Genomic DNA, 23,730 nt, shown 5'->3' with positions numbered 1-23,730 from the left:
GCGATAGGTCAGTTGTTCGCATACCTTATATTTAGGGATGCACGATATTGGGATTTTGGCTGATATCCGATATGCCGATATTTTAAAACTCATGCAGCCGATAACCGATACCGATGTTAAAGCTGGACAAAAATAAGTAGTCATTGAAAATAGCAGTTTTGTTATCCATTTCTGACACTTTGAAAAATAATATACTCAAATATATTTTCATATGCTGATATCAAATTGATTTTTAAAAACGCGATATCGATCTATTTTACTTTCAAAATCTCGTGAAATTTCATCGTTCTGTTACAAACTCTCGTGATATTTTGCAAATTCTTGTGAGATTTTGTTAGTAAAATAGATCGATACCGCGTCAATATATCAACGTATAAAAATATGGCAACATTTCGTGAATTTTCGGGGGATTTCGTAGCATAACGATGACATATAGCAATATTTCATTAGTAAAAGAGATTGATATGGTGTTTTTAAATGGCAATATATCAGCGTATGAAGATCAAGATCAAATATTGTATCAATATTTTTTCCCTCGTCTTTAGAAGTTTTTAAGTCCGTAAAAAAGAAGTTTTTGAGGAAGAAGAAGAAGCAGTATTTTTTTGTTTTGTTTTAGACTTTAGAAACTCAGAAGCTGATCAAATATCGGGTTAAATATCGATGGGGTGGCCGATGTCCGATATTCAGTTTTAAGGCAGATACCGATAGGGGGCCGATTATATCGTGCATCCCTATTTATATTCTTACGTATTGTTCTCTGTTTGAATATTTGATCACTTAATCAAACCCCTTTTCTATCAGTCCACTCTATAAAATAGGCAAAACCGGAATGTACGATTAATGCTGATATCGTATTGGGTCAATATCGATATTGGCCAATACTCAAAGCTGCAATTACTGTATTTTCGAGACTATAAGGCGCATATAAACGTCTTTTTTTTCCCCCTTAAAATGTGCGGCGCGCCCTATAGTGCGATGCGCCCAATGTGTGTTGTTACTGCGGACGTTGTTGAGACCACCATGAGAGCGTTAAAGGGGGAAGTGTGGGCGTGGATTGTGTATAAAAGAACAGGTATGTGCTTGATGCAGAACATTGTTGTCTTAACAACCCTGAAAATGGCAAAGAGACACGCCTATGAAGCACAGTTTAAACTGAAGGCTATCAGCTACGCAGAGGAATATGGAAATTGAGCAGCCGCGAGAGAATTCAAGATTAATGAATCGATGGTTCGCAAATGGAGGAAGATGGAAAACGAACTCCGACAGGCAGAGGAAAGACTCGAGCGGAGCGAAGAAGGGGAAATTGGCATGTCTGATTTAGCGCAGCTGTTTAATTCAGAAACAGAGGATGATGACTTCGATGGGTTTGATTAATGCTTTGTAATAAATACATGAATAAAGCACAAACGTACTCAGTTTTGCTCCCGCTCTATTTTTAAATATGCAGTAGAGGTATTTAAACGTAGTAGAGGACATGTACCGGTATATAAAACCTGCGCCCTATAGTCCAGTGCACCATTAAATACAGTAATGGCACACATAACTGAGACTGCGCCTTTTAGTACGGTGAACCCTACGGTCGTGAAAATATGGTATATATAATATAAGTTGATTTGAGACACTCCTATTAGTTTCCACCCAAACGCTGCTTTAAACTCCTCTCTGATCTGTCTGCTGTGCTCCTTTCTCTGCATGTGCTGGTGAAGTTTCTCAGTCATCCAGGTCAGAGTCATTCCAGAAAAGTTAAACAACAATCCACTGGACTTTGTTTAAAAGTTTGAAGATATTTCGCTTCCCATCCAGGAAGCTTTTTCATTAAAAAAGTCAGAAATAGCGTTGAATTCAAGGCTTTATACAGTAGCCCAACAAAGCCTTATTTTTGTTTAAAAATTTTGCAAATTGAAATGGATGAACGGGTCCACCCCTTTGGAATCAGAGTAGTTTGGCTTCTTTGTTAGCCTGCAATACCCCATACCTGTCTATGTCACTGAAAGGAGGTTGTTAAAGGGAAGGGGTGTATCTGTTTGTCCAGTTTGCATGTTTTCTAAGCCAAAACAAGGCTTTATTTTTGGTCCACTCTATAAAGCCTTGAACTCAACTCTATTTCTGACATTTTGAATTGAAAAAGCTTCCTGGATGGGAAGAGAAACGTCTTCAGACTTTGAAACAAAGTCCAGCGGATTGTTGTTTTTTTTTTACTTTGTTTGTGCTGTTTGATAACTATTGTTCTCCAACAAACCCCTCTGAAAACTGTATGCAAAAGAAGGACAAAAAGGAAATAATTTTCATGACTTATTACTTTTCGTCTATTTTTAAAAGGTGTAACAAGTGAACTTTCACACATTTTCAGCTACATAATTGCAGCCAGCCATAATTTCACTGAAGCTCTTTGTCTGCAAAGTAAAAACAAAAGTTTTCCTCTAAGGAAACTGTCGTCCAGAGAAGAGATTTGATCATGATCCTCTCATTCGGGATGCTGTTTCTGCCCGGTTTGTTGCTCCTGTAATGGAGGAAACAAACCGATAAGGATCTGGACGTAAATGTCACAGTTAAAGTTGTTCTTTTTTAGGCGCAGTAGAAAAGCCTCACATGTGGTTTGAATTTCTTTCAGTCATAAGCCAGTGTCTAGACGTTCTTTATTTTCTACCCCACCAGAAGGTTTGCAGCCTTTCCCTGCATATTTTTTTTTTTTCATTTTTCTTTTTGCTTGTGTAGGAGTAGCCTTCAGCCAGGCCTGTTGAAATGTTGAATGTACGCTTGGAAAGTATGAGCTTCCCTGTGCGTGTGAAGTGAAAGATCCTCTCCACCTCTCCCTGAGCATGCTGTTGTGAGCCCAGCCTGACGCTCAGCGCTCTCACATCATGGCGGTGTCCAGTGCTCAGCCTCAGAGGGTTATCAACAGCGAGAAACGCAATATAAAGACGCCTGCTTTAATTTCCGACAGCCGTGATGTGGCTTTTAGAGGCATTTTTATTTGCGATAAGAGAAACACTCCTCACTTCTCCTTCTGCTCTTTTTCACTTCCTCAATCTCCTCACAGTTCTGTTACCAGGGCCTTCCTCCTGCCTGGCTGTGAGCTTCATTAGCTATGCTCCCTGCATTTCAGGGCCCCTTTCAGTTCCTCGGCGAACAAAAGCAGCAACAAAACCAGTGTCCAGGATTTATGGGGAAGCCATGCTTTCTTTGGCATCGGCTCACCAGACAGAATATCTCCTAAAGCCACCTGGACGCCGGTATCTGGGCGAGCGGGACTTTCTCCTGGCCTGAAAAAAACTATTTGAATTTGCTCATGTTGTTCAGAAGGGGGTATTTATCATTAGGCAATACTAGGCAGTTGCCTAGTTCCTGGGGGCCCCATAAAACTCTGTTTACATGTATGGTTAATACAACTTTTCCTTATTTGTACACATTAATAATGTTTTTGATAAAAAATCCTTTTGCTAAAATGCCATCAGAACGCTTATAATAAGTTTGTCTCGGCAAAAACAGGAAGGAGCAATCAGCTAAGTGAGCTTAGTGCTTGGAAAAAATCTTTCATTCCTTTAGAGACAGCATGAAAAGTCAGCTGAGTACAAAACATAGAGAGGAAAACAACAAGAAGAGAGGCACAAGAAGAGAGGGACACAACCTAGAACAGATAATGGATGTCTATTCTATTAACATTTCTCTATCTGGAGAATGGGGCTGTTTTATGTTTTGCCTTCTTAACTCAGAGGGCCCCCTGCCTGTTTTTGCCTGTGACCCCAAATTTCCTAAATCCGCCCCTGTTCAAAAGTTGTTGCTCTATCGTATTAAATATGTCTGCAGCCAGAAACTTTACAGCTTTATTGATAACAGAAAGAGACGGACAGCTGTTGATCATCACACACAATTCCGTCTTTTATTTGATCTACAGGGGCCAGTGCCCCTGTAGATCATGTCCTGGCCCCTATAATGGCCCCTGTACTGAAGACATAATACTCAAAGGGAATGGAACAGACATAGTTACTGATAGGTCCTCTGGATCTATTTCATTTTTTTTCTTTACAAATTCTGTTTTTTCTAATTATTTAAAAGCAATAAGATGATAGTTTCACTGGTATTGAGATAGGATACCATTTCTGCTAAATGTTTTTTTTTTTCCAAAACAAATTGCTAAAATTTGTACAGCTCAATTTATCAGTTTTTCTTGAGTTCTAATTCAGATTTTATAGAAAACTGCAATTTTATCTTAAATCATGACAAAAATATGTTAAATTCCTAAATTATGAATGCATATTGACCTAATAAGGTATTTTAATTAAACCTAATAAAAAAAGAAATTCACCTCATGCAGCTATCTTAATATATTTGAATGCCTGGCCCTGTTTTTTATTTCATGCTTTTCTGTGCCCCCATGAAAACACGCTGGCCCCCTCCTGCCCACCTGATTCATTTGGTCTAGAACCGCCACTGTCTGAAGCGTTCAGCTTTTTACTGTCACTTTTATTTTTTGGTAAAAAACAGAATCGCATATTTTTCCACTTTTCATTTTATTTTAATGAGAATTATTTACACTTAAAGTTTATTTATTTATTTATATTTTTTTCAGATTATTAGAGCCCTAGTGCCCTTATTTTTATTATTTTGAAAATATGCGGACAGGAAAGTGGGTTACAAGACGGGAGAGACATTTGGAAAAGGTCAGCAGGGCCAGGACTCGAACCTACGACAGTTGGTATATGGGTCATGCGCTTCTTATAATGTATATGATTTATGGCTGAAACAATTAATCTGATAAATTATTGAAATAATGGTCAACTAATTTACTAAAACATGCCTTTAGCTGACGGAGAAAGTCACTTACAGCAGGAATTATACCAAAATAAAAAAAAAACAAAAAATAAAAACATGTAAACATTTTGCATTTAAGATAAGAAAAACCTTTGTCATCTGTCAATATGCTCCATCCAGAACTCCTTAAGCGGAAAAGGTTTAGTTTCACCTGGTTTAATTTTGGCTATCCGATTTTTAATCAAAAAAATAATCGAAAATTAATCTATTTACAAAATAATCTCTATCTCCAGCCCTGATATGATTTAACATGCATTCACTTCTATTATTAATCATTGCTTTATTATGAGTACAGCTAATTAACTCTTCTGTCCACTGAGTCCCCATCCATCTCTTAAAGCAGGAGTGCCCAACCTTTTTTAAACCAAGATCTACATTTGAAATTGATGGCATGCCGAGATCTACCAAGCCAAACACAAGAGATGGGCAGTATTTGTTTTTTATTTGCACAGGTGGAGAATAAACAGTAAGTCCAAGCAATGAAGAAATTATCAATTGTGTCAAAAAATAGGTTGCAAAAACAGAACTTAACAATCTCATTAGAACTTCACACCATATCTCACTCTCACTCACTCATCAGACACACCAAAACTACAGAAAAGAGCAGTCAATCAGCCCAGCAATCAGCATGCATAAAAAAAAGGTTCCTGCATGCTTTTTATTTTTCATCTTATTATTATGAAAATACACGTTGGCCTCTCGTGATCAATGACTTGATTGTTTTTTGTTTTTTTTTTTACTTTTTTTTGTCATAGCTATAAATAGGTCTAGGTAAAAAGGTTTATAAAAGTCTGAATTCAGCTGATTTATTTCATTGATTTGATTCTTTGCACGGCGGTGCATTATAATGATAAACAGATTAAACATCATGACCTAAAACAAGGTCAAATACGGTGAATCTTTTTTGTTTAATAGATCCTACTTTCTGAGGTGAACAAAAATCACAATAAAACCAACATTTAGGAAATAAAATGAGGCAGGGCTCAAAAATCTTTATTTAATCAGAAAAGTATCAGACAATAACAGCAGCGGTAGTGGTTCCAATGAAAGATGCTTTAACTCGGACGCTGCCTAAAGTTTGCTTTCATAGACCTGATGACTGTGTGGCTCCTCCTCTTGGTTTTCTTCACTTGTATATTCCTTAGTGTGAATTGCTCGGTTTCTGTTAAGATTGTTTAACCTTGAGGCTAATGTGCGGCTTGCAGAGCTGATCCCTGCCGAACAGCTGGGGTTTGCACGTCAGCACCATATATTTACATGCCGGTCTGCCTGAGATCCTGAGGGACCACCAGTCACTCAGGATCTCAGTTATCTGCTGGCTAATGCAAATAAACATCAGACCTAAATCACATAGTTAGCCTACAGCTGAGCAAAAAAAAAGCTGAACTTTTCTATTGACCTGTTGCAGAAAACACCATAATCATGATAAAAATGAATTGAAGCTTTCTCTGTGGTATTTCTCCACTAACATCGCTCTTTACTTACCATGTGCTGTATGTTTTTCGATGTACTGTAAATAGGAGCAAACTATTTTTCTATGCTTTCTGAACTAAAATATCTAACTTAATCTAAAGCCGGGCATACGCTGTGGGATATTTTCAATTGTTTCACGCAGCTACAGCTCAAACTGTACGAAGAAACCACAGAGTTTAAATGTTCAAAGCTCACGATGTATGTTCTCAAACTGTGCGGCCCAATGCTCTGATGGGATCTACCTGTTCACACCGCATAACCAAAAAACACACGTCGGACTGAGCGCCGAGAGATGGCGCTGGTTGGACTCGTCAATCTGGATGGAGAAGAAGAAGAACCGCCTTGTTTGCACATGCGGTGTGCACGAGGTTCTGGTAAATTGGCTCGTATCTCTGCTTCAACAGCAGGATTCGTCCACAAACACCTCAGGAGGGCCGAAGAATTTCAAGTATGTTTGATTTTCTCCCAACCTTACTATTCCTGATCGGGAGGTGGTCGTGAGATGCAGATCGACCCTTCGTTACCCCCTGTATACTACTAGGGGTGTAAATAATAATGGTTTTGTATCGATGCATCGATCCAACAGCCGACGATCCGATGCATCGATACGTCCGCAAGAGAATAGATTCATGTTTTTTTTTCATCCGGTCTATTTTTATCCATTTTTCTCCTGGGCGTAATTCTCCTCCCGTGCTGCGGTGGCGCTAAACCTATTTTGCCCTCCTACCTCGCTTCCTGGTTATACTCGTACAGCAGTGTGTTGCAGTGAGCTTGATGCAGACATTTTAAAATTATGCTCAATATTGAAGCGTGGTCTGTGCTACACGCTGTGGGTCTAGATACGGCCGAGGCGGTGAGGAAGTGGGGGCGAGTTTAGTCCGACGACGGAGGGACATGAGGGCCAAAAAGAGCGGAGATCCAGGTGGAAAAAGGGTCACAGCGTTCTCACGCACCTCGCTCTTCTAGCGGGTCAAATTTCACGAGTTGTTTTCCGCAGTTTCGGTCATAAAAACAAAACAAGCCGGCCTCCTGTCTGCGGCACTGTCTGCGGTCAGCTACAATTTGGGAGAGGAGCAGCGGAGCGTCTGTGGAGGGGGCGGGGACGTCTGGAGCCGAGGTATTGCATTGCACTCATTGCTCTGATTTTGTGCAGTATTTTTTGATGCAAGGCCTTGCAGAATCTATAACGCAGGGGTATTATTATTTTTCAGTGAAAGAGGTTTTAGTAGGAATAAGTGGAGTGCAACTTCTCTATTTCCTGTAGTTTCTCAAAAAAAAAAAATGCATAACGATATTACATCTTTCATTGATTTATTTTTAAATTTGAAACATTGTCTAGCCTGTAAGGTGTAAAAAATAAAAATGAACCAATTAATCAAATCAAATCGTGGCGTATCGAAAATAATCGAATCGTTGGGTCAGGAAATCGATACCGAATCGAATCGCCATGATGGATGTGATTTACACCCCTGTATACTACACAACACCATCAGGCTGGAACTCGGGTTGATAAAATTCTCGCACAACTGGAGAATCGAGCCGAAAAGGGCAGAAAATCTTACATTTTATGTCCGGCTTAAGCCTATTCTTACACTGTTTAAAAGGAGAAGAATATAATTTTCCAGCAACTATCAGTATTAAGAATGAAAGTTATGCATTATTGAGTGAAAGTGGCTTACAAGACAAGGGAGAGACATTCAGGAAAGGTCAGCAGGGCCAGGAATCGAACCTACAACTGTTTTTATGTTTAAAGAAATATTTTTATTCCTTTAATTATTAGTAATTGCTTATCTCCATGGAAACAAAATATGGTACTGATTATTGGGTATCGATATTGAGTTAAACGGTATCATCTCCTGCAGGTTTTCCTGCAGAATTTCCGGGTATTTAGTCAAGCCATCTTCCATGAACTTTCCCCAGCTTCTCTGAGTCCAGTCCTCTTATACGTGTGATGCGTTCACCGCCACGTGTCACGGTTAGCTTGTTGTGTTGGTTTTCCTCAGTCTGAAGGAGTTTGTTTGGTAACCAAAACACGACTTCTTCTGGTTTCATTCGAGTAGAGGCCATTGTTGTACCACAGATGGATTAATGGAGTGGCGTGACAATAGCTGTCCTGATACCTGAGCTGGACTTCTCTGCAGCCTCTCCATAGTTACCATTTCCCTCTGCAGTCCTATGATCAATGATGGGCTTTGGGAGGACGCTGGTTCGCAGTAAGCTACACAATGGGGTTAAATATGTTGACCTTTGACCTAACTCAACCTCACCCCTGACCCACAGCTGTCTTTAAGCTACGGCTGCACCTATCTAGTATTTTACTAATCAATTCAACCGTTTTTTTCAGTAATCAATTCATGTAGAAAGAGGTACTTTTGTTGAACAAATGTATATAAATAAACAAATATGTTAAATATTAATGTAACATACTAGTAAATTAATCTTTAATGGAGAAATGTCATATAATTTATGTTTATGAATATTTATAGCTCATGTTTGTAGTGTTGTCTTAATTACTGCTGTTTGTGCATTATTGTTCAGCACACAGCCAATTTTTAATAAGATTAATCAGAATTAATCTAAATAATTGTTTCAGCCATACTTTAAAGGAGGGTCCAAATGGGGTGGGCGATATATCAGCTATACTCTATGTGTCTCAATTTATCTCCACGCGATGGTTAAAATGACTTTGTTAAAATACAATGGCAAGACTCAGCCGTTGTATTAGATTCACTGTATGTTTAGTTTCTCCCATATGCTATGAACGCATCACTCGCTCCTCTTCCAAACCACAAAGCGGTCTGTTTTCTGAGTTTCAGGGACAGTGTACATTTATAAGCATTTCTGCAAATGCACCAGAATTATAAGGTTATTTTTCATCTGTTGTCCCCGGACAGTTCTTAAAATTGTCTACCTAAAAACACAACAGTAGGAATTTTACAATGAAAAATATAAAAATGAGGAATAAAAACAGCGATAACGCTTCAAAACGTGTTTAGAAATATAGAATAAACGTTCGCTGGACTACAGATTTTAGGTTAATAAATAGTGTTGCACTGATGCTATGTTATACCCGGTACCTGGTTGTGCAGTATTTGCCGATACCGACACAATCTGTTTGAACTTGATGTTTGTGTGTGTATATATAAAGACTGCATACTACTAGGATGTAAAATAATCACCATCATGGTTTTGTCAAGCTGCTGTCTACCTTTATGAAGCAAGAAAAAGACTAAGACAAAATGAATCCAGTAGAACTTTTTATTTCCTACCTGAAATGGGTGACAATAGTTGAATTAGCCTTTGGCTCTCAAAATGGTATCGGTGCCTATTAGTTGGTACTCGCTGATACCGATACCATAATTTTAGTGCCGCCCGATATTGGTATGCTGCAACACTATTAATAAAATAGAATAAAACAGAATAAAAGTAATTAAACTATATATATTAGGGATGCACGATATTGGGATTTTGGCCGATATCCGATATGCAGATATTTTAAAACTCATGTAGCCGATAACCGATATCGATACTGATGTTAAAGCTGGACAAAAATAGTCATTGAAAATAGCAGTTTTGTTATCCATTTCTGACACTTTGAAAAATAATATACTCAAATATATTTTCATATGCTGATATCAAATCGATTTTTAAAAACGTGGTATCGATCTATTTTACTTTCAAAATCTGGTGAAATTTCATCGTTCTGTTACAAACTCTCGTGATATTTTGCAAATTCTTGTGAGATTTTGTTAAAATATGGCAAAATTTTTTGAATTTTCGGGGGGATTTCGAAGCATAACGATGACATATAGCAATATTTCATTAGTAAAAGAGATTGATATGGTGTTTTTAAATGGCAATATATCAGCATATGAAGATATTATGATATTTTAATGTATCAATATTTTTTCCCTCGTCTTTAGAAGTTTTTAAGTCTGTAAAAAAGAAGTTTTTGAAGAAGAAGAAGTAGTATTTATTTTTTTTTTTTAGACTTTAGAAACTCAGAAGCTGATGAGATATCGGGTTAAATATCGGTGGGGTGGCCGATGTCCGATATTCAGTTTTAAGGCCGATACAGGCCGATACCGATAGGGGGCCGATTATATTGTGCATCCCTAAAAAAAAAAAATATATATATATATATATATATAGCAGAGGCACAAGTGGCAGCATGGTTTGTTAATGGAAGACATTCAACTAATGCATTCCTGAGCTGCTGTGACTGCAAAGACTCATTGACTAAAAGCACTTTTAGTCAAGTCTCCTCTAGCCGACCCTCGTGTTACTGTCTGTGTACACACAACAATTAGCATGTGCACTTACTTATGTTGAGAGACGGCAAGAACCATAGCGACATCGGGAGTTCAGATGGAAAAGAAAATGAGTCTGAAGAGGACCCAGGCGAGCTGGTTCCGAAGAGAAAACAGCACTGGTTCAATAGTATGGCAGTGGTTTGGATTTGACAAGAAGAATGTTGAAAAGTCAAAGTCAAAAAGCCTTTATTGTCATCATATTCTGCAACGGATCCAATGAGATTTGGGACTTCCATATCAGCTACCATAAAATAAATAAAAAAATGAAAAATAAAAAAAATATAAATACAAAATGCGGTAAAAACATTTCGGAAGACCATTGCCACAAAAGATAGCAGTACCATAAATTTATTCCACCAACTAAAAAGTCATCCAGTGCAAAATGAAGACTGTTGTAAAAGAGCACAAAAGATGCTTATGGTGTATTTTGTGTCATTTTTCCGTGGTGTTCCTTTTGACCACTGGGATGTTCTGTTTTTAAAGTCTTATGGAAATCATACTTAAATTTCAAATAATTCTGGCTTAAACACGTATATAAATGTACTTTATCAGACCATTTTGTCCCAAAAGTTAGAAAATGACTATTTAGAATAAAATCTCTTTCTTAAAATCTGTATTTTTTTTACCGTTACTTTATGCAGGCCAGTTAGTTATACATCAGCTTGTACAGCTAAATTCTACCGATCATATATCAACGGTCATTTGTCGAACACATATTTTTGGTTATAGCATCCTGATTCATATGTCGCAGCTAATATATGCAACGGTTGAAATAAGAAATGAGAACCATTATTTCCTTTCCCATTGAGTTCTGTCCCAGTGTTCACGGGGATGGACGTCTGTGTCTTCGGCAGGTGTAGAGCTAACAGAACTGGCAGCGTTGCGAGGCAAGGGCTCAAACATGTACGGCTGGAAGCCTTCTACACCAAACCAAGCTTCTGCCGCCCTGGCGTCCTCTTCCACAACATCTTCATCCCCGCTTTCCTCCTCTAAATAAAAAATGGATGACGGAGGAGACTCATCCACGACCTCAGACACTAAACTCTCCTCCTCTTGCATGTTTCCGCTGTCCGTAGCGTTCCTTGACAGTGTCGTTTCTAAGTCACCAATTTAGTGCTACTTGGTCCCAATGGAATTTCCCATTGGGAACCTACTAGCACTAAGTTGCTAACTGGTTAGCAAGATGCTTCCCACAAACCGACCACAACCAAACTAGCGTGCAAACCTTCCACCACAACAATTCCGCCCCCTTGATAAACGACCAATCACATTCACTTTATTCACTCGTGTAAAGTTGGGCACCACTCGGGAGAATTCGGAAATGCAACAGTTAGAACAGCTGCTTCCCTACGACTTTAAGGTCCAATGTTGACCACTGCAATATGTTGCAATGTTGTAATTTGTGAAAAACTTCTATGTGTAGCCGATTTTGAATAAATTTTTAATTTGCAATCAATTGACCTATACAAATGCAACTTTAGGCATTATGTGGCTAAGAACATTAATTTTTCATTGTTAATTGATCTTATCGTGATATAGCCCAAAGATATCATGATATTAAATTTTCTTCATGTTGCCCTCCCCTAGCATGAACCACTTTTAGTTTTTATGTTGAAACTCGTTCATGATCCTTTTGATGTTCCCCTTTAAATGTAGGCATATTTACTGCTTTATTTTTTACTTTTTTATGGCCCTTTGTCATAGGAAGCAATTCAGTGGAAAAGCATTGTTTTTTTTCTTAGATCAATAAACTATAAACGGGTTTCTCTGACTTCCTTGAGCAAAGCACAACATTGCCATCTTTATCCTGTTTAAAAACTGCATTTGTTTGGTTTTATTTCCTTGTTGTGGTTCGTATCTTCATCCTCAGATTCAATCAGAGGCACTAATTTTAGACAAATATCTGATCTCTAATGGTCTTTTTTTGTATCATAGGTCATTGTTCTCTCATTTTAAAACAAATATTTCTTTTGTTGTTGTTTCCTCTAAAGTAATTCAGATTAATTTATTTATTTTCACAGCGGGTTTAAAAAAATGTTTCATAAGAGGATAGAGCCAACCAAATCCAACACTGTTCAATAGAGAAAACAAATCCTAATATAATCATAAAGGCGAATCATAAAAGCTCAAGCCAGGGAGAATCTTCTTGGAATATAGATAAAGAGATAAAACTTTCTTTCTTTTATTTTTTTTTTTATCTTCCATTTTAGATTGTTTACTATGTTACTACAGCCAGGCTCCGTTTCCCCAATAGAATAACTAATTTTATTGGAAAAATAAAGGCGGTGACTCTCTTTGGTAGAGCTGTAAGTGTTCCCACTCGTTCTTTTCTAAGGAAAGCAGAGCTGCCTGATTTAAACAGCAGACTAGAAGAACTATCTTGAATAAAGCACTTTGACCCCTCCTGCCTGTATGATCAGCATATGACTGCAAGGCTGTGTGAAGTCGGTCGAAGGTTCAGAAGAGGCTGTTGGTGAAACTTAAAGTTCAGCCGTTTTAAAATCAAATCCTTTCTTGGTAAAGTTGTTTGTCATGGAGAGAAGCTGACGGGGTTGGATTTTTTTGGAGGGAAAAGCAGGTAAGAAAGTTAATGTTACTTTTATGCTATAACACAGGGTTTTATTAATTATTTCTTACAGTGTTTATGAAAAGGAAATGCTTTAAAACTTTTTATTCTACCATAATAGGCATGTATGCTAGCGTGTATAGTTAGCCAAGGTTTGATCTCTGCTCAGATTACGTGTCACTTTTCTGCTGAGAAATTCTGTTCCATTATTGTTGGCAATTTTTTTGTAAATGGAAATAAAAAAAAATGCAAATCACAAATAAAAAAAAAAAAGGTTTTGATAGAAACTGCCGTTTTCTCAGATTCTTTTTTTTCATAATACATTTTTTTTTAATTTCTTAACCATTTCTTTCAGTTTAAAAAATTTTTTTTGATTGCTTTCTATTTTCGATCGAGTTTTCTTGCTCACATTCTCTGCCTGTTGGATCTTAGCAACAGTATTTTTATTGGTCAAGAGCGAACGTCTCTATTGGCTTGATGGGAAGAAAATGTCATCTGTAAAACACAATTTGAAAATAATAGAATTCGTAATAGCAAATATAAAAAAATAGAAATTTCAATAAAAAAGTTCAGAAAAAATATAAAAAAGTGAAAGAATAAAATCTGAGGAAAAAAGCAGTTATTTTAAAATTTTATTTCTGCATTGCCTTTTATATTTTTTTCAACATTAATGGAAAAACTTTACTCCATAGTTTTCAAGGTGAAGGTGACATATTAAAGTAAAGGTGTTCTCTGTATTCTTGTTTTATCTATAACGGAGCTTTGTTATTGTTAATCTGTAAAGGAGATGGCTAAACGGTGATGTTTTTAGTCCGCATCCATTCTTGGTTGTCACGATTCTGGACTGACTCTGCAAGTATTTACTGCTACACAAGCAAGCGGTTTGAAGCATTGATTGGGAAATCAGAGAGGGATGAACTAATTTGCTGAAAGCTAAGCAGCAGCATCGATCTGTTCCAGACAGACTGGATGCTGTCTGATCTTCACTTCTAACTGAATCTAAATGCTTTGTTTGTCATAATAAACATGAGAACAAGAAAGGTGTGACATGGATGTGAAACTGAGCTCTCTGAGGTTGGAACGATGCCTGTTAACGTGTGAATAAAAAGACTGATTTTTGGGATCTTTCTCCATCCTCTGCAGGTGGCGACAGACAAGGTTGCTGGAAAGCTGAGTTCTACTCTCTCATGGGTAAAGAACTCGGTCTCCCACACTGTCAGTCAGATGGCTAGCCAGGTGGCCCCGCCCACATCTCTACAGACCCCCGCCACTTCCTCCTCCACATCTCTGTCCTCGCCTGCCCTCTCGCCGTCCTCGCCGGCTCAGCTTAGCCCCGATGATGTGGAGCTGCTCGCCAAGCTGGAGGAGCAAAACAGGTTGGTACCCTGGCTGCATCATCAAACACCAGGATGAAATGATCTATCTTTGAAGAGAGTTGGGCTTTTCTTTTCATTTTTTAAAGCAGGTGATGACTGTCTGTGAGAGATGAGTACCAGCGGATATTTTTTATTTTTGTTTGATATTTGCATCATTAATAAGCCAAAGAATAAGGCTTTAAAAAACTTTACCAGCTTCAACTTTAAAGTCACATTAGAACTACTTTAAATTCAGATAATTTTAGAAAAGACAAGTTAACTGTAGGTTCTTTAGTGCTGATAAACTCTGCATTTTCTAGGAAGCTCCTGGAGGAAAACACATCTTTAAAAAAAGTCTTAGGTCGTTGTTGGTGACTGTTTCTCTTCCTTTTTTTGTTCCTCGGGCTTAATGATGCGTTCACACCGGACGCAGCAGAAGCAGGATAAGCAGCGAAATAACATGCAAAGTCAATTGTTGACGCAGGTCAAGGCGCAGCAAAAGGCTCTTTTTGAGCAGCAGGTGCAGCGCGTCTGAGCAGCTGAAGCAGCGCGTCAGGAGCGTTTAAGCATCTGACGCACGCGACGTGCCGGAAACGCGCCGCAAAGGCGTGCTGCTCGAGATGGCAAAATAGAACTTTTGCTGCTCGATGCACCGCATCAACCAATCAGAGACGCTGATCTGGGAGCTGGCAGGGAGACAGACACAGCGCTGATGATACAGAGCGCTATGATCGTTCCTCTGAAACAGTTTATTAACACCTAAATTAACTTAAAATGCTGAAACCTGCCGACAGAATATGTTCGCTTTTATTATCCTGGTGCCTGCAGTTTGGATTATGGTAAATGGTAAATGGCATGTACTTATATAGCGCCCTTATTCAAGCCATGAGACTTGACCAAAGCGCTTTACACTACATTCATTCACCCATTCACGCACACACTCACACACTGATGGTGGTACATGGTACATTATGTAGATGAAAACCACCTTCCAGGCTGCGGCAAACCGCGAGGAGGCGACCCGGCCATAGGCTGCTGTTGAATGGGATTCCTACCGACAGAAATAATATTGGAAGGCAGGATGGTAATCTGGATGAACTGACTGCACTGATTAAGTTTTCAGGTGGACTTTCTCTCTTAAAAACATATTAAAACTACTTTATTCCCACTGATCACAGCAAATATAACTGCAAGGCAAAGAAAGGATAGAGTAGCTCCGCCCAACAAGCGTCAGACCCACTTTTTCACCGCGCAGCCAGAGCAGCAAAGCTGCTTCAGCCACGCGTCAGAACTAACTGGTACAAGCAGCAAAAAGGAAGCAGCATTTTGCTGCTCCTGCTGCGTCCGGTGTGAACGCAGCAAAAGAGATGAACCCTGAACTAAAGGTGGAGTTTTGCTCTGGAGGAAGACCAAACATTACTGAGCTTTTTCACATTCATCCTCTGCTGTTCATATCTTCCATGAACTTCTCATTATAGATAAATTCTACCTATGGTTCCAAATACAACATTGACACCATGCTCACTGTTAGTTTATAAAGTTGCTTTGAAATCCTAGGAGACAAATATAATGTGGGAAAACAAAAAATGCACTGCTGCCTTCACTGAGACACAGAGAGAAGAGTTAATCATTATTCCCTCAAGCTTTTAATCTTAAAATCTGGGGCTTATTACATCACTCTTATTTCAATCTGATCCAGATTCAGTTTCATATTCAAACTGAAGCTTGTTGGGATTTACTCATCAGACGATGATGTTAAAAATGTGTTCCAGTATCAGCCCTAAAAATAAATATTGTAATCAATGGACATGAATCTAAAATCTCAGATTTTAGCACGCTGATAGAAACAATCTCTTCTACCCTCCTCTGTTTCTACAACCAATTAGTGAGAATTATTGGGGCAGTTGTTCTCATACCTGTTGTTATTATCCTGTGTTTGAGATGGACCATGTGGTCAATCTTTTTCATCCTACACTACAGAATTATTAATAAAGTATGCATAATTAATTCAAGGGATACAAGTTTTTCATTAAAAGCATACTATGCAACATTTTTCAGTTAATTAATGTGTTCCATAACTTTTTGGATGATTAAATGAGTAATTTCAGGTCGAACGAAGGTTTTCTCGGCTGCCCTGGTGGTCTGTAGGGGAAATACCGTACTTGCAATTGCAGGAGCCCTCGGCCCCACCCACAGGCTCAGAATTCTCGTGCATCGCCAGAGTCGGTCTTGCTTTACGGCGAGAACTGCTACACGCCCCCAGTGAATGCTTGTTGCTAGCGCAGTGGCAATATTTGTGCAGTTATCATGGAGGAACCAGCGAGAATTTTCAAACTCGAAAATTGGAACAAAATAGTCACTTACCGCAGTAGACATGGTGATTCGTTGCGTTCGCCTGTCTGCTAAGCTCAAAACAACCGCGCCTGGCTTGACGGAGAAACCAGGAGAACAGCTGAGCATATTTACGACAGTGCACTTTTACTTTCGCCCTCTGGGGGGAGCCTCGCTGGAAAATCAACACCTATTTCATAGTATACCTTTAATAAGTTAATTCAAATTAAGCATAACAATTAAATTCGCTCAATTTCCTTTCAAAACCAGAGTTTCCTCTTGTGTCAAGATCATAGTTTGATAACACAAGGAGGTAATTATTTTTACAATGTGCTGAATTTAAAAAAAGTATATCATTATTTGCCATTCCATCTGTATTAGATACTGTACGAATAAACAAAAAAAAGTTTTTTTTTCATATTATAAAATTAAAATTACTTCTGATTTCCATTGTTCAGAGATCTAAACCTTTCATTACCTTATGCGGTACGTTGCGGACGCTGACTGTGATCTAGTTCTGTTTTTGTGTGTTTAATCCAGCAATTAGTGGGTGAAGGGACTCTGTGCTGCCAGCTGCGCCTTTAAACAGGTGCTTCTGGTTCTTTCCTCTCAGGAATGTTAAAATCGGCCTAAATTTGGCAAAAGCCTTCTCCATCTATCGTTCTAATTTCCAAAATGTCTTTTTTATTAATGTCACAAATGGTTTTTTTTATTAATGCCTTCCCCTTTTCAATCATCACATCCTCACTTTCTAAACACAGCAGAGAACTTCTGCTGCTTTGTTAGCCAGAATAGCTAAATTGGCGCCATTCAGATGATAAATGAAAGTGAATTTATGTTTTTTGGGGGGGGGGGGGGTCTCCAATACTGTAGCTCACTCTTTGTTAGGGACATGAAGGACCCACAGTTGAAATGGGCCTCATTTTAAAACAAACCTATTGTTTGTATTTTATCTGTGAGATCAATAAAGCTCATCTAATCTCATCTAATTTAATATATATGTATATATCGTGCGTCGTGCATCATGTAGTGTACATGGGGTAACGAGGGGCGATCAGCCTTTCACAACCACCTTCCGATCAGCAAACGCGTGGTCGGCAGAAAATCAAACACCTGTATGTATGCTAGTATGCATGTATACGTATATACGTATGTATGTTTTTATATATATATATCTATATATATATATAGATATATATATATCTATATATAGATATATATATATAGATATAGATAGATAGATATATGTGTTTGATTTTCTCCCACGCGTTTGCTGATCGGAAGGTGGTCGTGAAAGGCTGATCGCCCCTCGTTACCCCATGACTGAAAAGTTGCCCAAAAAAAACGCACAGTGTTTTTCCGACTTTAAAGTACTTTCAGAAGTTTGTATTCTGAATACACCCCCCCACCCCCCCAGTAGACTCACACCTGAATTAAATCCAGCAGGTTGTAACTCGCCAGCTGGAGGCTTTGACGAGTTAACTCTACACATTCCTTCCTCATAAGGATTGTCATGATCTAAGATTTCATCAAGTCTCGTTTTAAGGCTCGCTTGTTAGGCTGATTTTCTCTCAATGTGGAAATAATTCAGGTATATCATGTTTAACTAGCTTTACACTGAATACCACTCAGTGGGAGAGAGAAGATGAGATCAAACAGCAAACATCACCTTTGCAAAAATTTTGTTGTTGAGCTGATTCTTGGTGGCCTTGTTTTTTGTTTTTTTTTGCAGCTTAGACCAAGAACTTGTTTTATGCTCCAGAGTCACTTTCACAAAGCCTCATCCCGGCATGCCAAGCAGTAGCCGCACTGAATCACTCAGGGTGTGTTGCAGATTGAGAGCATTGTTGTGCACAGTTGATGTGGTCATTGTTCTCGTTGAATTAATATGCTGTTAAAGGATGACGCAATGGCCTTTGGGTTGGTAGCTCTGGGAATCATTTTCCCGTTGAGTTAGTCTTTCATCCCCTGAGCAGCGTTTGTGTGCAGTAATGTTACTGAACGGTCCTTGCTGAGCTGTAGCCCCATCCTGACAGTAAAACCTTATCATTTTGTCACAACTAGAGGGAGGACTTTGATATTCTAGTTTAAATCAGTGAAACTGTAGCTGCTTACCAAAGGTTTGTGTGTTCGGTGAGGCCTTTGGACCCTGTGGAGCAGATAAAGGGTATGAGCTTGGTTCTGTTCTGCCACACGGATAACAAAGTCCTCCGATTGCTGCTCTGTTAAAGACGAAGTGCGATAGTTAAAGAAATCCAAGAAATCAGAGCCATGCAGAGGAGATCATGAATTTATCCTGGTAAGGGAATCCCTCGTCCTGTTGTATTGAGGATGTTAAATTCTATTTTGGGCAAACTTAAAAGTTAAATTCTATTTTATTGGGTGTTTCATTTGCCAAAGGATTTAGGTTTAGCATAGTTTACATATGGGTTTATTCACTGTAGATGCTGCCCAATCATGATTTCATCACATTACTTGTGCTGTGCTTTGTGCTTTCAAGTCTTCTGACTGTTTGGCTTGTAGTGAATTATTAGCAGAGCTCTGGGCATCTTCAGCTTCTAGTCTAAGTCTGTTTGTGATTGTTGTTTAAAAAAAGGTAAAATGTCGTTCCCTCTGACTTGGATTTCCTTTCTTTCTCTCTATCAGAGCTAAATAATGGTAAAGATTTGTTCCCTGCGTATTTCACTCTCTCCAAACATGACTGGAATATGTCTGCCATTCTGTCAGAGCACCTGATGTCGTCATGGTTTAGATCAGGGGTAAACAATTAAAAATCAGCAGGGTCTGAATAAAGAAAATCATCAACCACTAAAGCCCAAGAGACATTTTTGATTAAAATTAATTACTTTAAACAAAATTTAATACTTAAATAAAAAGCATGTGTTTATGCATCCTTGTTATACATTAAATTTAAAAAAATCTAAACTGTTTTTGAAGTAGAGAACAACAATCTTTCAGTTTAGTACATAGACAATTTTCTGACTCACTTTTTTTGTTTTTTGTTTTTCCTGTCTTAATGTTGGCAGTGGGCTTTAGGCTGCCCTGCAAGGCTTTAAACCTGGGTTTGAATGGAGACTAAGCCATTCTCAAGCACATATCAAGGTGCTCATTTTGAGCCTGGATCCAGATTTATTGTTGATTCTGTTCATGGTGGAGAATCCTGCTTCACAGCAGCAGGTTGAGCCAAACATCCTCTAAATGTGCAGGGTCATCTTTGAGCACGCCATTTCACTTTTCTTTAACCAGTTCACCGCAGTTCTTCCAGCAGTCCACACTTTCTCTGCTCTCTTTTTCTCATGGTCTTCTCCTTCTTTCCCATCGCCCGGCTTGCCACAGGTTTGCCTGCTGTGTCGAAAAGTAGCAGCAGCAGCAACCCAGACTGACAGCTCATTGGCTCATTTGGATCACGTGCAACCTGGAGCCGGATCAGAGTTCCCGCGGGTCCTTAAAAAGTCTTGAATTCTTCAAAATAAAACTAAGGCCTTAATTGGTACTAAAATTTCTTAAATCACTCTTTCATAGGTCTTAATTTTTAAAACATCATAAATAGGATTATTTTTATTATGATTTATTTTTAAATCTAAATAACACATTAAAATTGACCATTTTTAATTTTAGTTAAAAAAAAATAACGGCTCGCTATTATTGGTTCCGTTCCGATAGCGGAACCAATAAAAGCGTTGTTGCGGCCGGAACATTTGGGAGATGCGCCATTAACTTTTTGTCTGGAAAATATGAGCAAGTTTAAGTGTAACCAAAATTGTCTCCAGCCAAGAGTTTTCTCCATGGCTAAAACCAGGGAACATACATGAGGCTCAGTGGATTTTGTGCAAGAAGTCATTCAAGCTCAGAACGATGGGAATTAAGGCAGTGGAGTCGCACATGCGAAGCACGAAACACAAAGCGTCAAAATCGAGTTACCGAGAAACAGCCGGTATTTCTCAGTTTAGTTCCACCCTTGTCTCTGCAACGCCTCCACTCATCACCAAATCAAACATACTAAGAAAACCATACAAAGAAAAATAGCTGCAAAAAAGACTTAGCACTGGTTATGATGGGGCTTTAAAACTGATTTGTTTTGTTCCCTGCTAAAACAAAGTTTGTGAATTCAGTTAAATAATTGTTAAAATATATCTGTCATTTGTGTGTTTTTAGCTTTCTTCCTGTATGGGAAGCTTTTCAAAATTCGAAACATTAGTGCAGTGGTTTATGTTAAAATAAACCTTTGGGTAAAGTTGTCGCAGGCAGGGTTTTCTTGTGATTCTTGTGAATTTAGTATGAAATTTTTATTTCAAGTTGCATTAAAAAGTCTTAAAAATCTTGAATTTAACTTGCCTTATGCTGTAGGAACCCTGCGGATGCTCTGGATGGCTTTACCATATTAACAGGAGAAGCAGCGCAAGTGAAATTAGACACTGTCGTCGGACAACATGCTGTAATTTTATAAATGTTGGAAATCAGGTTGGGTCTGGATTAGCCATTACATGGGTCCAGATGCGGCCCCTGGTCCACTAATCGGTCACCTCTGGATTAGAGGATCAGGCTTAAGGGCGGGTGTCACAGTGAGCTTGTTGCAGATATTTTTGATTTATGCCCAATATTGAAGCGTGTTCTGAGCTATGTTATTCCACGCCACAACGCAAGACGGACAATCGGGAACTTGCATTCATTGCGAGACACTCACACTGAAGACCTGGTTTCAAAGTATAAATCAGCCTTTAGTTGGGTCTCCTCTTCTCCACATGCTTTTCCTGCATCAGTCACTTAATAATTCCTACAATTATTAAAAAAGAAAAAAAAAGTAAGGCTGTCAACCAGTAATTTTCTGAAGATACAAATGAGGCTATTTGTATTTTCTTAGTTGTCTTTAAATAGTCTAATTTACACAAGGAGTGGCTGCTGAAAGCATGAATGAACTGGATGACACATGCTTGCTCAGCATACTAGAGAAAAATGCTAATATTGACCAAACAAATATCTTGCAGTTGAAGCATCGGTGCATCTCTAATCCCTACAATGTCTGTTTTAGTGGAGTGGAGATCCAATGTTAACCCTTTTATTTCAACATCAAAGCATTATGCTGAATTCACACCGGACGCAGCAGAAGCAGCGAGTTTACATGCAAAGTCAATGGTAGACGTGCGTCAAGGCACAGCAAAAGGTCCTGCAGCGCGTTTTGAGCAGCAGGCGCAGCGTGTGTGAGCAGCTGAAGCAGCACATCGGGAGCGTTCAAGCATCTGACGCGCACAACGCGCCGCTGCTCGAGATCGAAAATTGAACTTTTGCTGCTCAACGCGCTGCATCAACCAATCAGAGACGCTGATCTGGGAGCTGGCAGGGAGACAGACACATCGCTGATGATCAGAGCGCTGTGATCACTCCTCTGAAACAGTTTATTAACGCCTAAATTAACTTAAAATGCTGAAATCTGCCGACAGAGCGTGTTCGCCTTTATTATCCTGGTGCCTGCAGTTTGAATTACGTACATGAAAACCACCTTCCAGCCGCCGCGGCGAACCGCGAGGAGGCGACCGGCCATAGGCTGCTGTTGAATGGGATTCCTACTGACAGCGCACCGCCGGTATGTGGAGGTCTGAGCGGCTCCGACAGAAATAATATTAGAAGGCAGGATGGTAATCTGGATGAACTGACTGCACTGATTACGTTTTCAGGTGGATTTTCCCACTTAAAAACATTAAAACTACTTTATTCCCACTGTTCACAGCAAATATAGCTGCAAGGCAGAGAAAGGATAGAGTAGCTCCGCCCAACGCGCGTCAGACTCACTTTTTCACTGCGCAGCCAGAGCAGCAAAGCTGCTTTAGCCGCGCGTCAGAACTAACTGGTACAAGCAGCAAAAATGAAGCAGCAGACCCGATTTTGCTGCTTTTGCTGCGTCCGGTCTGAACGTAGCATTATAGTTTGACCCTCGGTAACTAAAACCTAAAATACTAGAAAAAAGTTAAGCAATCTGGTTAAAAGTTTAAAATGTTAGCTTTAAAAAGTTTAATTTGCTTTCTTTGGTGTTTTTGGGGTGACAGCTAAGGGGTTAAAAGAGGAAATGTTTTTATGATACATTTTTTTCAGTTGGATAAGATTGGAAAATTTAAAGGAATAGTACACCCAAAACATGATTAGCCTTCATTTTCTACTCACCCCCATGCTGAACAACACTCTGGAGTACTTTTTTGATATCTCAAATGCATCTGGAGAGCTGGGAGGCTTCTTGCTGTCTGCTGACATTCAAATAATGGAGGTATATGGGGCCCGAGGCAGAAAGGTCCATAAAAGTCCACAAAAAACGTGTCAATACTGCTCGTCCAATGTATTCCAAGTGTCCTGAGTGGGTAGCGTCCATAATTTACTCGAAACAAAGTCATTTAGAATGTTTTTAGAGCATAAACAGTAGTTTATAGGATTTCCTGAAAGTGCGCGCCTGCGAGTTCACGACGCTACGGAAACCGCGGCAGACCAAACCAGATGAAAGTGCGCATTCAGCTCGGCAAAGAACTCATGCTCTTCCTCAACACTGAAGTCCTCAGACATTTTTCTTTCGCTGTTTCTTTCTTTGCACAGGTAAACAGCACATTTCTTCTTCTACGCTTGCACTATCGGCAGAGCAGATGCTGCATGCACACTTTCATCTGGTTTGGTCTGCCGCGGTTTCCGTAGACTCGTGAACGCGCTTTTAGGAAATACTATACACTACTGTTTATGCTCTAAAAACATTCGAAATGACTTCGTTTCGAGTAAATTATGGACGCTACCCACTCAGGACACTTGGAATACATTGGACGAGCAGTATGGAGGAATATTGACACGTTTTTTGTGGACTTTTATGGACCTTTCTGCCTCGGGCCCCATAGACCTCCATTATTTG

The 23,730-nt window shown here is 39.1% G+C and overlaps 1 protein-coding gene across 5 annotated transcripts in view; it reads left to right on the top strand.

Moving 5' to 3' along the window:
- Nucleotides 1-23,730, top strand: part of evi5b (ecotropic viral integration site 5b) — a 69,025-nt gene that overhangs the window by 21,345 nt on the left and 23,950 nt on the right. For 3 of the 5 annotated variants that reach the window (XM_038306164.1, XM_038306166.1, XM_038306162.1), the window contains exon 2: nt 14,308-14,540. In XM_038306164.1, the coding sequence (XP_038162092.1) occupies nt 14,389-14,540 (152 nt within the window). In that variant the 5' untranslated portion in view covers nt 14,308-14,388. Of the gene's footprint in view, nt 1-13,025; nt 13,177-14,307; nt 14,541-19,003; nt 19,150-23,730 lie in introns of those variants that run through there. The other 2 variants (XM_038306163.1, XM_038306165.1) reach the window with 2 other exon arrangements.

The sequence above is a fragment of the Cyprinodon tularosa genome, unplaced genomic scaffold (genome assembly GCF_016077235.1).
Source record: "Cyprinodon tularosa strain WSP-4 unplaced genomic scaffold, ASM1607723v1 ctg574, whole genome shotgun sequence".
Classification (NCBI taxonomy): domain Eukaryota; kingdom Metazoa; phylum Chordata; class Actinopteri; order Cyprinodontiformes; family Cyprinodontidae; genus Cyprinodon; species Cyprinodon tularosa.
The sequence above is the reverse complement of the archived record's forward strand: the minus strand, read 5'-3'. Positions and strand labels throughout refer to the sequence as shown.